The sequence below is a fragment of the Rissa tridactyla genome, chromosome 3 (genome assembly GCF_028500815.1).
Source record: "Rissa tridactyla isolate bRisTri1 chromosome 3, bRisTri1.patW.cur.20221130, whole genome shotgun sequence".
NCBI classification, from domain to species: Eukaryota; Metazoa; Chordata; class Aves; order Charadriiformes; family Laridae; genus Rissa; species Rissa tridactyla.
Genome location: NC_071468.1, coordinates 21,703,343 through 21,718,518, shown reverse-complemented (window position 1 = coordinate 21,718,518; position 15,176 = coordinate 21,703,343). Strand labels below are relative to the sequence as shown.

General features: G+C 38.4%; 1 protein-coding gene across 1 annotated transcript; it reads left to right on the top strand.

The window, feature by feature from the left end:
* Positions 1-791: 791 nt before the first annotated feature.
* On the top strand, positions 792-14,240 carry C1D (C1D nuclear receptor corepressor). Its single transcript, XM_054197484.1, has 5 exons — positions 792-926; positions 8,903-9,049; positions 10,239-10,305; positions 10,764-10,819; positions 13,681-14,240. The coding sequence occupies exons 2-5, from the start codon at positions 8,903-8,905 to the stop codon at positions 13,855-13,857; spliced, it is 447 nt and encodes a 148-aa protein (XP_054053459.1). The 5' UTR covers positions 792-926; the 3' UTR covers positions 13,858-14,240.
* Positions 14,241-15,176: the final 936 nt, after the last annotated feature.

Genomic DNA, 15,176 nt, shown 5'->3' with positions numbered 1-15,176 from the left:
CTCAGCACATTCCCTTCAGGCAACCAGCCATGACTTAATCAGCCACATACACTCCTGCGTAACCTATAGTTGAGAACAGGCCCCCTTCAACCACACTGAAGGATTCCAGTGATCCTACCTTAATCTGCCTTGGAGGGAACAGGCTGCAGGCTTCAGTTACAATAAGCTTCAGATGAGACTGTGAGCAGAAAGGAGGCAAAAAAGGCCTCTGGCTAGTAATGCCAATATTTTTGATGTGGATATTGACTTCTGTTTTACTATTTATCAGAATGTAAGTCTGTAAAAGGCAGATCTTATCAGATGTGTTTGTAACAGATGTGTTTGTAACAGTCTTCCAAAACAGCAAGCTCTCACCATGGAGAAATATTAATCCACTGCATTTTGAACCCGCATTTATTTGCTGGAAATCTTCGGGAGAAAAACCAGTGGAAATTACAACCAGTAACAGCATTGGAGACCAACCCTCATTCGAGGATGCGGTGACGATATGTAACGTCAGTGAGAATGGACGCTCTCCCCCTGGGATGCCTTGGTGTAGCCAAGGAACCTCTGGCACTAAGGGACCATCACTCAAACCAGTTCGTGCCTCCCTTTTTCCAGGACGCAACGAGAAGCGCGTGGGAACAGCCGGAGACACGCCGCCTCTTCACCTCCTCCACCTAAACGGCCTGGCTGCCGAAAAGCGCGTTTTCTGCCCTAAAAGAGCTTCTTGTCGTTACGGACGGAAGTCGCCGTCATCGCCGTACCTGGCACGTCACCGGTACCGCGGCTCCCCAGAGGCGGTTACTCGACCCAGCACCGCCCCACGGCGGACACGCCTGTGCCAAAGCCCGCCTACCTGCACTGACGTCACCGCTGCGCGCCGGAACAGGCCCCGCCCCGGGTGCCGCTCTGCCCCGGCCGGCCGCCTGCCTGCCCGCCCGGAGGTAAGAGCCGCTCCTCCCGCCTCTCCCGTGTCCGCACCCCACGCGTGGGGCTGCACAGGCACCCCTCACCCCCGGGATGGGCCTGCCCGCTCCCCCCCCGCTCCCCCGGGTGGTTTGGCGCGGCCGGTGGGCCGGTGGCGGGCCTGGGACATGGACACGGAGGTCCGTCCTTGGCGTGGGAGTTGTTGTCCACGCAGTCAGATCGCTCCGTGTGGTTTAATTTTTTTTTTTTAGAGGCGTTTGTAAAGAGGGAGGTGGGAAGTTGTGACCGAACACATTTGGGAAGTCAGGTCTGATGTCAGAATCCTGTTCAAAATTCAACCATGTCTGTAAAGGGTGGGTAAGGTGTTCCGTCTGTCACAAAGAGGTGTCAGAACAGGAGATTTTGGTTATAAAGTGTTGGGAAAGCCTTGGTTTTCACACACTTCTACTTCACCTGGTGTGCATGCGATGGAGGGACCTGTGTGTGGCCCAAGAGCTGAACCAGGCTTCCAGGGGAGCTCTAAGTCCACATTAAACTGTCCAGGTTGTTCTCTTGTCACTGTCCCAAATGCGGGGACCCCCCTCCGTAACTTCCCAGAACTGAGGGTGATGTGTGCAGTACAGTTTAACGCATGGTTTGTATAGTTACATGTGAGAAAGAGAATACGGGCTATCGGCTTCTCAGCTGGTGCCATGCCTTGAGGATGGCAGGTTCTACTGTAGGCAGTAAACAGTGACGTTCCTATTAAATGTCAATAAAATAGTGTTGCAGAGGAAGGAGCCTTGAGAACTTGGTAACTGTTGTTAGAAGAGCACGGCTTTCAAAGAGAAGATGCAGTTTGCATGTACAGGCCATGGTTAAAATAGTCTAGCACCGCTCTTTTCCCTTAGCAGAAATGCAAGTGATAATTAAAACCACTGAGCTCAAGTACTTTGTAATAAAGTAGATCTGTTTAAGGTTCTCTCATGTTCCTACCGAGGTAAAGATGTTCCCTTCCTTACGCTTTGCCACAGCATCCTGACTGCAAGGTTAGTTGCTGCGAGCAATGTAGTAGGGGACTTTGATTTGCAAGTTAAACTCTAGATTGTGCTAATTAAGAGGCCTCATTTTTGAGACAAACAAAAATGGAAAGATTTGACTGTAAAATAAATCAAAATTGAAAGGTGTCTGCCACACTTCTTGGTTTTAAAATTGTAAAAGAATACTTCCAACCTAAAATACTTGGATATTGCTAATCCTGTGGCAGTATGACCCTTGCTACAGAAATCAGAAAACACTTAACGTGAGGCTATACCCCAGAACATGAGAAACTTGGAAGCGCTTGTTAGAATTCTTAGGCTTCCTATCAGAAATGGAGCGCAGAAATCACACAAATCTTTTTGATAAATTCTTTCAAGTGTTTTAAGATTTTTAGAATCAATTTTTCATCTGTTCTCAATTCTACAATGCTTAATTTAATCTGTTTCAATCCCTGTGAAAACTCCATGTCTCCAAATGAGTTTTCCCTATTACTCCCTCACTTCTGTGATTTTGCACATACCCTTTCTTTGCTGATAGTAGCTGGTCTCCTTTTTGTCACATTATCAGCTCTTAAATTCTATTTAGGGGATAGGCAGAAAAGATTTTTCCTGTTTTTCTCCTGCATTACTGAGATTGATGCTTAGAACACAATGTTTAGAACAACCTCTCACGTTATGTTCAACCAAAAAAATGGGTAAATACGCTTCTAATAGTTGAACAGAGTCTTGTTAGCACAGTCAAACAATGAACAGACAAAAATAGATTTGGGTCGTTGTTCTAAACAGTAGAGAAAGGTACTGCATGAAGTGCAGTGGAGAGTGTCAGCAAATTTTAGAAGAGGTAGTAACTCCAGGGTTTAGAGCATACGAGAGCTATGGACTGGAGGCAGGTTATTTCCTGTTCGCTGCGAATTTGGTAGGACAGAGGTATTCAGTATTGATTGCTGTCATGAACAAAAACCCACTGGAATACTGAGTTTCGTCCACTCTGATGATGTGTAAACCATTTTATGCAAGGAGACAGTGTTTTGCTGTACAAGAAATTCTGTGCAACCAAAAGTGTATGTTTTAAACACCAGTTTAGATGTAAAAATTGAACATCACTTTAAAGCCCCAATCTTGAACTGAGCTGTGGTAGCATAGTCTGAGTGTGAAAGCTTTTATGAAAACCTCTCACTAAGAAGTGTTCTGGACATACCTGAAGAAAGGTGGTTTTATGATTGTACTTACTGATGGGTGTAGCGACAGGTTGGAGCTGAACAAGAGCTAGGATGTATTAGATTTGCTGAGAAGAGGAAACGATTGCGTCATCAAAGATGTGGAATGTAGGACAGCTGATTACAGAGAATAAAAATGTTTTACAATCATGCAGATTGAGTTGAAGGTTTACATCAAAGTTGGTTTGTGTGGATATAGATAGGGCTGCGGTGAATATGGGTTGTTTAAGCCAAGATGAGATACTAATTTTCTAATGTGATATCCCCCACAGGCTGAAGTGTTAGGTGAGCCTCAAAAATATTATTTCCTCCTTTTAAACTTTAATCTTCTTTTAAGACAGATCACAATAAACCTTGCAAATCCTCTAGAGGCTGAAAAGACTCTATTTCAGTGGCATCATCAAGAGCCTGATGGCTGTGAGCTGTTCTGTAGGGTTCTGTGCAGGTTGCGATGCTGACTGGAGCCTAGCTTTGAAGGCAGGGTTAAAAATGATTGCTCGGCTGTTGCCCATTTGTAACATAGTGCAAATTCTGCATTGGGCTCGAGTTGGGATATTTTTAAGGGGATCAAGATAAGCCTGTTGGTGCATACTTGGTATTTCATGGTAGGCTTAATTACTTTTGCAATGGAAATTTTTCTTGCAAACAAGATTGTGAATTGGCGTTGCAAGAGCACTCTGACTAATGGTACTAGATATACTCTCCAGCTGCCCCAAGCTGGCTTGAGAGGCATTAGTAGCAAAACAGATCTGTGGACACAGGGATAACTAGTAGGCAACTAATTATTATGCAGCAATAATGCTGAGGAGTGTGTGTCACAGATTAGAGCCTATTGTACTTAGAGCTTTGCAAACATGGAATAAAGTCGATTTCTCTGCCCAAAAGAGGTTTATGATCAAAGAACTTAGTCATGATCTCTGGTAGCCTTAAATTTAAGATGCTTGTTCCTTGTTGCTCTGTTGTCCTATAGCCACAGCTGCAAACTACAGTGTTAGAGCAGAAGGGACATCTCTGCTGCACGTGCACATCAGCTACATTCACTCCAGGTTGCGAGTCAGAACTCATGAGAGGGAGGACAGTGTCAGTTTTTAGGAGCTGACAGAGACAGTTTGTCATACTGATGTTGCTAATGCATTTGTTTTGAATTTAAGAGTATTTTTATGTGCCCTGACCAAAAGGTTTTGGGTTTGTTTTGGTTTTCTCTATATAACCTGGAAATATCTGTGAAAAGAAGAAAAGTCTAAACTGTTGTTAAATGAACAATCTGAAAAAATAAAAGATGTGAGCTCAGTATGAAGACAAGGCCTTCTAGTGCTTAAGAAATAGGTAAGAATTAACATGAAATGTGAAGTGAGTTGCAATATTAAGCAGAATGAAGGATGCCAAATTACTTTTTGTCTTCTGTTTGCATGTTACAAAATATTTCAAATACACCATTTTTATTGTGAACTTGGCAGTTTTAATTCCAGTGGAAAACCTTGTGCGTGACACTAACACTGAGCGTTTTAAAATTCTCTCAGAGTTTCCTATTGCCCCGTCGATATATGCGTGTAGCTTGCATTGCTTTCACCATTCATAGAGGTACCTAGGGCCTAATTAGAGTTTATATCTTTCAGTATGACAGATACAGTTTTGCTGTGAGGGTGGGCAGGAAAGGAGGCTTGGTTTTTCTTTTTAAGCCAGCTGGCAATTACTTTTTAAGCCTTGTGTTAAAACACCAGATATATTAAAAGATTATTCATAAAAGCCACCTGCAAATTGTCTGCGGTTTCCCTTTTTCCTTTTCTTACCTTTGTATGCCAGTCATGGGTGTGTTTTTCTTGAAAGATGTCTGCAGAGTTCTTTTCTTTGTTTTCCTGAAAGATAAATGTGAAGGTGGACAATTTTGCTAATTGTATTGTGCACAGTCATCTGTATTTTGTTTAGTTTTATTTAAAATTCCTTAATACAGCATTTAACTCAGCTGGATCTTAGATCAATAGCCACATTAACGCTATGGCAAACTGCTTATGATTGTCACCAGTTTAGTCTTTTTTATACCGTCTGCATAAGAAGAGGTATTTTCTCTTGCTTTCTCTCCACATTTGTGTCTTTCTGTGGTTCATAGTATTTCCCTCCCTTCCCTTTTTGCAGGTTGAGTGTATTACTTGCTGATTTATACTATGTTGACTGGAGAGAAAACGAAGTGTAAGCAGAAGTTTACATAAATGTAGTCATGTTTCTGAATAAATGATAATTTATTCAGAATTTTTCAGAAATTTCAGAATATTCAGAAATTTTTCATCTGTGGAAACTTGTAAGACAATTTTTGATCAGACTTAAATGCAATGACTAAGTTTTCTCATTAAAATGGTTTACTTTTGTGATTTCAAGTCCTTTTCTTCCACAAATATATTTTTCTTTTATGCTTTTTTCCCAAAAACTACACAGCAGTTTTTCAGCTCAGGGTTAAAAGGGAAAGTTGTTTCTGGTAGATTGATGTTATGAAGTCATACCACATTTTTCATCACTATTTGTTTGCTTCAGTGTCCTTAATCAAAGTAGGCCTTTTCTTTCCTATTTTATGTTTATGGGTTGTGAACTTTCCTTTGCATTCTCAAAATTAAAGATCTTATAAAGTATTACCATCATGTACACAACCACAGATTATGTGTTCATAGGTGTTATTACCTGATAATGAAAATGCTGTCTTATCCTTATTTCCTTTAGACTTACCCATTATTCACATGCTTACCCAGCAAGTTATTTTCATAACTTCTCTTATCTGAATATTTGTACTGTCCTTAACTTTTTAATAGCGGAATCTCTGTGCCAAATACAATTTGGCTGAAAGTCTGCAAATCCAACAGATTTGCTGTAGTAAACATCAACTTCAGGAACTGAATTAAATTTTTACCTGTTCAAAATATATAGAGAAACACTCATAACTTTGAGGAAAATTTTGTTTGTGATTTAGTAACTGAAACACAACTGTTGAGGGCAGTGTGGCTTTTAGGTATGTTTAGAGAGTAACTCATGTGGTCTTAGCTCCTTCCATCCTTGGCTTTGTCATTCTGCAGGTGTGACTGTGCAGTCTATGTATTGATTTTGGCAGAAACAACTCTGTGGAGTTTCCGGTGTACATGTTTTCTAATGTAGTGTAAGTTTGTTCTTGTTGATTTAATATTATCCAAACTATTTTAGGCTGTTGACTGCTGCCTTATTGTTGGCATGTGCCAACACTGTAACAGATCCTGCTTAGAGATTAGTAATGCTGAAACAACAGTTTTATGAAAAGAGAGAGGTCCCTATGCAGCAGGAGTAGGAACTTGCTAGTTCCTGTTGAACAGAAAACACAGGTCTAACGAATTCTTCCCCCTCCCTGGGCAGGACCGGACTTATCAATGAAGGGTACTGTACACGGGCTTGTTCCATTGAAGACTGATGCATTTTTTCCCCTTTCCTTGCTAATCGACAGTGACAAGTAAATACTTGTGATACGAGGGCAAACTTAATTCTTTATGGTTCATGAGAGAGCAATCGTAGAAAAATACATTTTAGACAGTTATCTGTGATTTCCTTCGATTTTCCTTTTCTTTCTCTGTCTTATACTTTAGGTCTAGCTTGAGATATTGGAAGGAATATCATATATGCTCTAGTGACTGTTTATCCTTGCAACTGCTGTAAAATAGCATGAGTTAGTTTTGACTGGTAACGCATTCCTGCTACAGGAGTTTTTCAGCGGGTTTTTTTCCCTGCAGTTGCTGGGACTGGATGCCCACATTAAAAGAGAGAGAGAAAAGTTGGAGTTTATCAGTATGTTCATGCATGTCCATCAAATTAAAACCATAGTAGATTAAGTGCTGTAGCGATGGTAAACTCTGTAGATGATTGTTGGATTGGATTACACCTCTCTCCCTGTGTGTGTAAATGTGTACTGACAGATACCTTCTAACCAGGCTTAATTGTATTAACAGCTGGGAAAATCTAGTTTCTTCTGTAGCTTTGAGTATTTTCTGTGCTGTACTATATGACTAGAAGTTAACAACAAACATTGTTTCTGGACTCTTTTAATCAACCTGACAAGGGTGATTAAAATGCAGGTGGCCAGGACAGAACAAAACACAAACAATACTATCGTAAAGGGCAGAAATAATTGTATTGGTATTTTGCCTTTCTGTGGGCAGCATCTTGTAGGTCCAGCTCAGCTTTCTTGCTTAGGTCTGCTGCAGCTGACTGAAACAGTATTTACATATGTGAGTTACATGCTGGGGTAGGGAGGAGACCTTCAACATGTCATGGTTAGCACCGTGATTCTGTACTCAATCTGAAAAACAGCTCTGACCAGGATGAAAAGTCATGCAGCTGAGTAGGATTATAATTCTAAACTATCTAAACAACAGCAGTGAAACTGGGCTTGTTAGCTGGCTGATTGCATTTCTGGAGTCACACTGGTGCGGTTAAAAACTGGAGTTGCAGACAAACTCGAATAGCTCCACACTGTTTTTCCTTCCAGTCTTCCTCCTATTTTACCTCCAGGAGACAAGATAAATAAAAAGAAACCTCTCTCACCCATACCACACTCTTGCCAGGAAAAGAGAAAGATCAAATCTTTACCTAAAACAAACTCCAGTGATGTGACAGCTGTTTGCTGTTTCCTTGCTGTTTGCACTGGCTGTGTGGCTTGGTGTTCAGGGATGAAATTTTCAAAGTGCAGTTTCTCCAATTTACATTCTCACCCTCTACTCAGCGGCTGGGTAGTGGGATTATTACACTGATCCTAAGTAGGATGGACTGCAACGGTCCAGGTGCTCCCACTGTTCTTGATGCAGCTCACCAAATGGGCAGGAAAAATATATTTCTTCTCTTCTTTCCTTACAACGTCCCAAAAGTTGTTGCTCAGTCAGAAATTGTAGAAAATAACCGAGCTTTAAGTAACATTAACTCCCCAAGATAATAAGTGATTTATGATTTGAGATGAATTAAAGACACCGATTGTAAGCCAGCAGCCAGATGGCTTGGCAGTAGCCCTGCCATGTTACCATGAATGCTGGGATCAAAAAAGGGAGTGCTTTGGGATTTTTCACATCTTTGCTTATCTCACAGTTGCTGTGCATAGATGTGTCTACAAGATTTCCAGAGTATTCTGAAATCCCAAAATCAACTCAGCTTTGTTACTGGTAGAGTTAGCTTGCAGATTATAATACCCCATAGAGAATTCAGAAAACTGGATACAGGGTTCATAAGAAGAATTTCTTGGATCAACTCCTAAATTTAGCATTGGAAGATGTAACTGACCCTGACATAACTGGTGCTGCATAACCACTTTAAAGCTGAAGTAATGTCTGTTCCTAAGACAGGCTGAAGCCATATCCCCATTTTCTTTTTTTTCAGTGTGCTGCTGGTTGCTTGGTGTAGCTCTTTTTATACTGTGATTTATAGAGCACTTCTTTTAAACAAGCAAATAATTTCTTTCTATCACAGACCATAAAAGCTAAATACTGGTTTGGGGCTGTTATAAGAATAGGTACTACAGTCATGTCAATTGTAATGCTCCTTCATGCCATTTTGCACAGCAGTTAGGAGATATCCTTGAAATTAAAATTATAGGACCTGTAACTGTGTCACTGTTGACATTACCTGCTAGAACTCTTCAGAAGTAGGTATTTCTTATAATGTTTAATGAATGAATGGTAATGCTTTGCATTGTAAAATACAGTCTTTTGACTCTGTAGGGACTTCAAGAAAAGGATTATTAGTTTTGTTTCCTCTTTCCAGATGAAAATGTCAGAAGATGATATTAATACAGAAGAATACCCCACTGAAATTCATGATTATCTTGCAGCATTTGAAAAATCTCTTGCTTCTGTAGATGAGATGCTGAAGACAATGATGTCAGTTTCCAGGAATGAGCTTCTCCAAAAGGTAAATAACCTTAGTTTTGACAACCTTTTTGCTATTAATACAAGAATACCTGGGAACCTGAACTGAAATAAAAGGGCCTGTTAGGTCATCCACTGCACAGAGAAATAACAAATATGACACTTCCTACCCCTGATTCCTAATATTTGAAGTTCTTATATTTCTAAGATATCCAGACAGTCTTACAAACAAAACAATGAAATATATGCTCTTTCAGGCTGAAAAGTGATGATCCTACGAGTGAGTCATTTAGGTAGAGGACATTCTAGCTTATTCCTGACCTTCCTTAAAGTGCATGCTGAGTGCTCTTTTGTAACAGAGATCATTCACATTTTTGTCTGAGACCTTTTCACAACAAACTTAATGGAACTTGGTATACCCAGAAGGATGTAAAGATGAATTGACAGCAGTGACAACTGATCTGATTCTGGAAGTCTAGACTTGCAGATCCTGGTGCTTGAAAAACTGTGCTGTCTTCTCTAGCTGTATTATAAGCACAAATCTGTAAAATGTGGTTTTTTTTCAGGGCATAAAGACAGAGCAAGGTATTGCCTGAAGACTTCATACAAGCCTCTCTATCTTTTAGCATTTAAAGCCTAACATGTACTTTCTTTAGGGCAAGAAAAAGCCAGCACATGAGGGAACTTCTTTATCCTCTGAGGATTTCTAACACAAATAAATTATGAAGAAAACAGTCTTGACAACACTGATCTTTTGACAGTATCCATGTTAGAACTAGTGAGCTGTACAATGATGTTATCAGAGTTTCTGGAAATCCTATAGGACTAAAATAATAAATTGACTTTGACAGTCGAGGAAAAAACCCACCTCATTACCTGTATTCTTCCTTTGCTTTACAGCAGTGTTGAACACACAGTCTACCATGTGTAGTGTTTGTATTCATTGATTGTCTGTAGTATACTATATTCACATTTAAGCTTCTGTGATCTTAAGACTTTTTTTGTTTTGTTTTGTTTTTCCATTGATAGCAACAACTGTTTTGAATTAATATTTTGAATGGCAGGGAAATAGGCATAGACATGGTCTCAGTGAACTCATGGTGCAAAAATATGCTCATTTAGCGTGGGTTTTTTTTATGAATACGTTCACAATTATAAAATGTGCATATTACTTAAATCTGTGCACATCTTGCTTAAAACTGTGCAAATGTGGTGTGTTCTTTTCATTCTAGTTGGAGCCTCTTGAGCAAGCAAAGATGGATTTGGTTTCGGTATACACTTTAAATTCAATGTTCTGGGGTAAGTATGTCGTAGGAGGAAAAAGTAGTATTTATGATTGCCATTTGAACACCTTCTAGACAGCTGCAAACATGAAATAATCGTATTTCATAGAGAAGTAATTATAAACTTGTAATTACCCTGAGGACCCAAATTATTGCCATCTATAGGACAAATGATGTTGAAACTCCAAATCAAAAATTTATATTTACAAAAGCTGACTTTGTACATGTGTGAGTGTTTCTTTCTTTCTTTTTGTGGCAGCCTTTTCTATCCTTTTAACAGAAAGTTTAACTGTGTTAGATTTATTTATTTCTAACTGCAATATTTGATAATAGTTTGTCAGATACTTAACAATACAGTTAACTGCAATTCTTATTAATAGTTTTATGTGGAACCTCCAGTTTTCGTATCTGACTGATTGGTCCCCAGTCATCACAGCCTTCAGTTTCAAAAAACCCCATGTTTTTTTCTTGCAGTATACTTGGCTACTCAGGGAATCAATCCAAAGGAACATCCAGTGAAAAAAGAACTGGTAAGATTCTTACACTTACGTTGCATGCACTGCAATATTTTACTCGTCTGGGACAGTTAACTGATATAGAAGTGGGAAAAAAAATGTTTATATCTATGTTTAAAATGGATATGTTGCCATAATAGCATGCATATGCTACTTGGTGTTATGTAACTGTTCATATGCCCTGCTGGGCTGTCTAAATTAAGAAAGACATATTTTTATTTCCAAACAGTACTGTTTAAAGCCAAGTTGTAGAGCCTGCTGAAATTAGAGAAGAAGATGAACAGTGTCATCTTTTTTCTCCACCTTTGAGAATTGGATTCTGAATAGAGCAGCTTTTCACTTGTATCTGTTAAATGGAAAAATGTTACGTGTCTGATAATAATTTATAACTTCCAGTATGGCATTTTTTTCTTACAAATACTTGGATTCATGTTAATCTCTGAGGCTACCTTTTCTTACTTTTGTATGACTCTAAAAGTACAGCGTGGTTGATTTACTAGCAAAGACGGGAAAGAGCCCCCCTCCCCCTTGCAAGTCCTCCATTAATTCATTTTCTCAGCAGTAAAGAATCCAGTTCAGCAACAAAGCTAAAAGCTTTTTTGGCACCAGTTGTATGTGTATTGTCCAGTAATTCTGCATTAGTGACATATTTACAACCTACAATAAATCTTTTAGATTTGTCTTTATATTCCATTTAGATGCATGTCTACAGTATAGAAGGCTGGCTATCCTGAAAATTCTGCTGACTTAAAAAATCAAATCATTTAGCCTGAAGAAAAAAATAGAAATCAAAACTTATAGCAACTCATTTTAATTCCTGTATAAATGAAAATATTAAATGTGGGCAATTATAAAATACTTAGCTTAAATGTAATCCTTACATAACCAGCAGAATGCAAGATAGGACTGAAAAATGTGGAAAGCTAGCCTGAATAACAAGAGTACTTCTATTTTTAATTTTGTGAGGTTTTCAGTAGTCTCAGCTGTATCATATTAAAAAATGGATCGGTTAATATTTCATGAGCTTTCAGTCAGTTTCTTGTTCCTCCTATATTATATACTGTCTGAATATTGTGTTAATTTAGCAGTACTAAAAAATAAATTTCATCTCTTCTGCTGTGGATATTTTATGCCGGTATTTTACTTCACAATTGCCAGTCGTTTTAACTCTGAAGAATGTGTGAATTCTCATAGGCTAGATTTTTATCCAGTTCTCTTTTCCTTTTACAAGTATCAAGGTGAATGAATGCACAGTCTTTCCTTCCAAGAACATTGAGATGTTCTTATTCATGTGGAAAGGGATTAAAAAAATACTGTTCTGTCATGATTGTTTTGGTTTTAGAATTGCTCTCCTTGTGTACATACAGGGAATACACAGGGATTCAAACTGTATTAATAAAACTCACATTCAAGCTATCAGAGTTAATTTCTTTTGTCATGTTGACATTTGTCAGCTCCTTTTTCCCATGTTGATACATGTAGGTTTGCCATCTGTTCTCATTAGCCATCTCAGTCACCAAAGAAATATTACAGTCTATCATGATTTCAGACCCTGTAAAGCTCTCCTCATTAAAGCTATGTTTTTGCTATGGAAAGAGTGGCCAAATTTTTGACAAATCAGTTGCTTATAATTGTCACTGGAGAACTGAAAATCAGTTCAGTAGTGTAGGACTCGTAACTTTTGTTCCAGATTCAAAAAGCTGTCAATAGCTGTGTGAGAAATGTGTGGGTTACATAATATCAACGTTTATTTAGTTAGCAGTATCCATAAATGTTCTGTTAATCCACGTTTATCATTTGGGTATCAGGTAGAGCACTATATATATATATATATCTGTTACTGTTGTTTGTATTACAGTAACACCTAAAGGCTCTAGAGTTGAAGGCCATATTAGGCTAAATATGTAGATTTGAAATCTATCAACCAAACTTTTATGTATTTTACAGAATTACTGTAAGTGTCCTCTCTAGTCAGTGGAGAGAAGCAGGCACTTAACAGAGGGTGATGCTCATCTTAGAGGGGTTTAGTTACCCTCTCAAAGTAATTTTCTTTATTGATTGCAGAAGTAGATGAGGATGAGTAGGTGCATAAACAAGATTGTTAAACTGGGAGTGTATACGTAGGTGTGGTGTGAATCCAAGCCATGCTTTCTTCAAAAAAAGCTCTAGACACCAAATGACTATGATTTGGTCTCTGCCATTCCATAAAGCAAGTATCCCCTTGCTTTATGGAATGGCAGTGGAGACAGGCTTTTTTATTTATTGTCATAAAGGGAACTTCTGGTACAGCTGGAAATTCATCAGGGTGCCTTAAATATTTTCACTAGTAAGACCCCTTGACCATTTTAGGGTCTTAACCACAAGAGTTCTCTGCAATGCTTGTAACGTCTTTGATTTTGTATAAGATGCTTTTTGGTTTTGCTTGGACGTGTTAAATTTTCTTTTTTTTTTTTGTAGACAGTAGTCAGACAGTATAATTTATCTATAAATACGTCAAATATCTAAATATTATTTTCCCATCTTTATGTAGGCCAAACTCCAATTTGAGTTCCGTATTTCTAACTTTTCTTGCGAGAACAATTCTTGTCTTAGTGTAAATTAGATGCAGAGTCTTCATTTCTGTAGGACTTTATGTTCTATTACGGTGGGTGTCATGCAAATATTAGTATGGTAGGTACCTGTGATAGAAAATCTGCTAAAGGGGAAGCCTGAAGTTTACAAAGAGCCTGGTATATATATTTAAATAATGCTATTTTTCTAAGTATTATACTTATGGAAATATACAGTGTGAAGAACTTCTACTCATTGATTTTTATTTTAGCAGCAATCTTGGGAGAATGGTGTGAAATATACTTTTTTTTTTTTTTTTTTCCTAGGAGAGGATAAGAACATACATGAACAAGGTCAAAGAAATAGCAGACAAGAAAAAGGCATCCAAACTCGATAAAGGAGCTGCTTCTAGATTTGTAAGAAATGCACTCTGGGAACCAAATGCTGAAAATGAAAGTACCTCCAAAACTCCTGCTAAAGGAAAAAAGAGAAAGATGGACTAAATCTTTGTTTTCCCTTATATAAATTAGAGACACCCAGAACTTATTTAGGAATTTGTCTTGCATACTATATGCATCTTGCAGAGGTGCTGTATAACAACATCTGGATTAAGTTGTATTTAAGAATTTTACAGGATTGTATTTTGTCCAGAACACTGGTCACCGAGGTAATCACATTATATGTGTATTTTAAAGTGCCATTTGATGCGAGAGAAGTAACATTTCATTATTCAAATTATAACGACCTGACATGTGTTTGCTGGTAATAGATACTAGTGATGTTTTGTTCATAGTGTCTAAGAAGTCCGTTTTTTTTTTTCACTGCTGAATGTTTGACACTTTTTTATATGTACTGAATCTTTTGAATATTAAAAAGTCTCAAACAATGCTGTCCAATCTGTGGTCTTTATGCATGAGCCATGTTTGCTTTCTCATTACATCATTATGTGAAATACTTTACTTGTAGAGTTTTGTAAGGTTTATTCACTGTGGTAAATCGTTTCCTTTTCAGCTTCTCAACTTGAATGTATGCTGTATTCCCATACTTCTGTTGCCTCTGAGCAAACTGAGCTTCAAGGGTCACAAGCAAACACCCTGGATTCCACTCTAAGCCCCTGTGTCTAGTCCATGGAAAAAGTAGATATCCCCAAAGGGCAATTTGTAGGGTCCAAAAAAATGAGCAGGCTGGGGACAGCTATTAGAAAACAGCACATGCAGGAACTTGATTGGAATTTTGGCTGCGGTGCTCATCCCTTACTGCTGACACTGTGAGAGAGAGAGAAATACGCTCTGAGGTGGCAGGAGTGTGGTCATCTGTTGTGATTTCTCAAATCTTCATCAAGGAAAGCATTCTCTAGTGTGATTAAAAACTACCGCTCTGTTTTACAAGTATTCTATTTGTTTTCTGCAAAATGTGAAGCTTAGACATGTAGGAGAGGAGGTGTGTTAGTTTCTTTAGAAGAATCTCACTAGTTCATTTTTCAATACACTGCAAAGCAAAACTCAATTATCAGTCCAAAAGCTGTTTAGCAGTAATCTAATTACTTATGAAGGAAAAATAAACAATTTGGTTCACCAAAATGCAGCTTGCGTAGCAGTATACAAAATTGGTTGGGAAATATTGTTAGTATGAAAGACTAAATGATAAGAACAAATGAATGCAGTTTTCCTATAGTTACCGCAAGCTGAATGATGTACAGTGGATGGTTACTGTCCTTACAGAGTTGTACTGCATCATGCAATGCAGAATATGGACTAAATTGAATTAGGTGCTAAAATGAAGGTTCTTTTGTCATTGACTATCTGAAAATATATATTTGAAA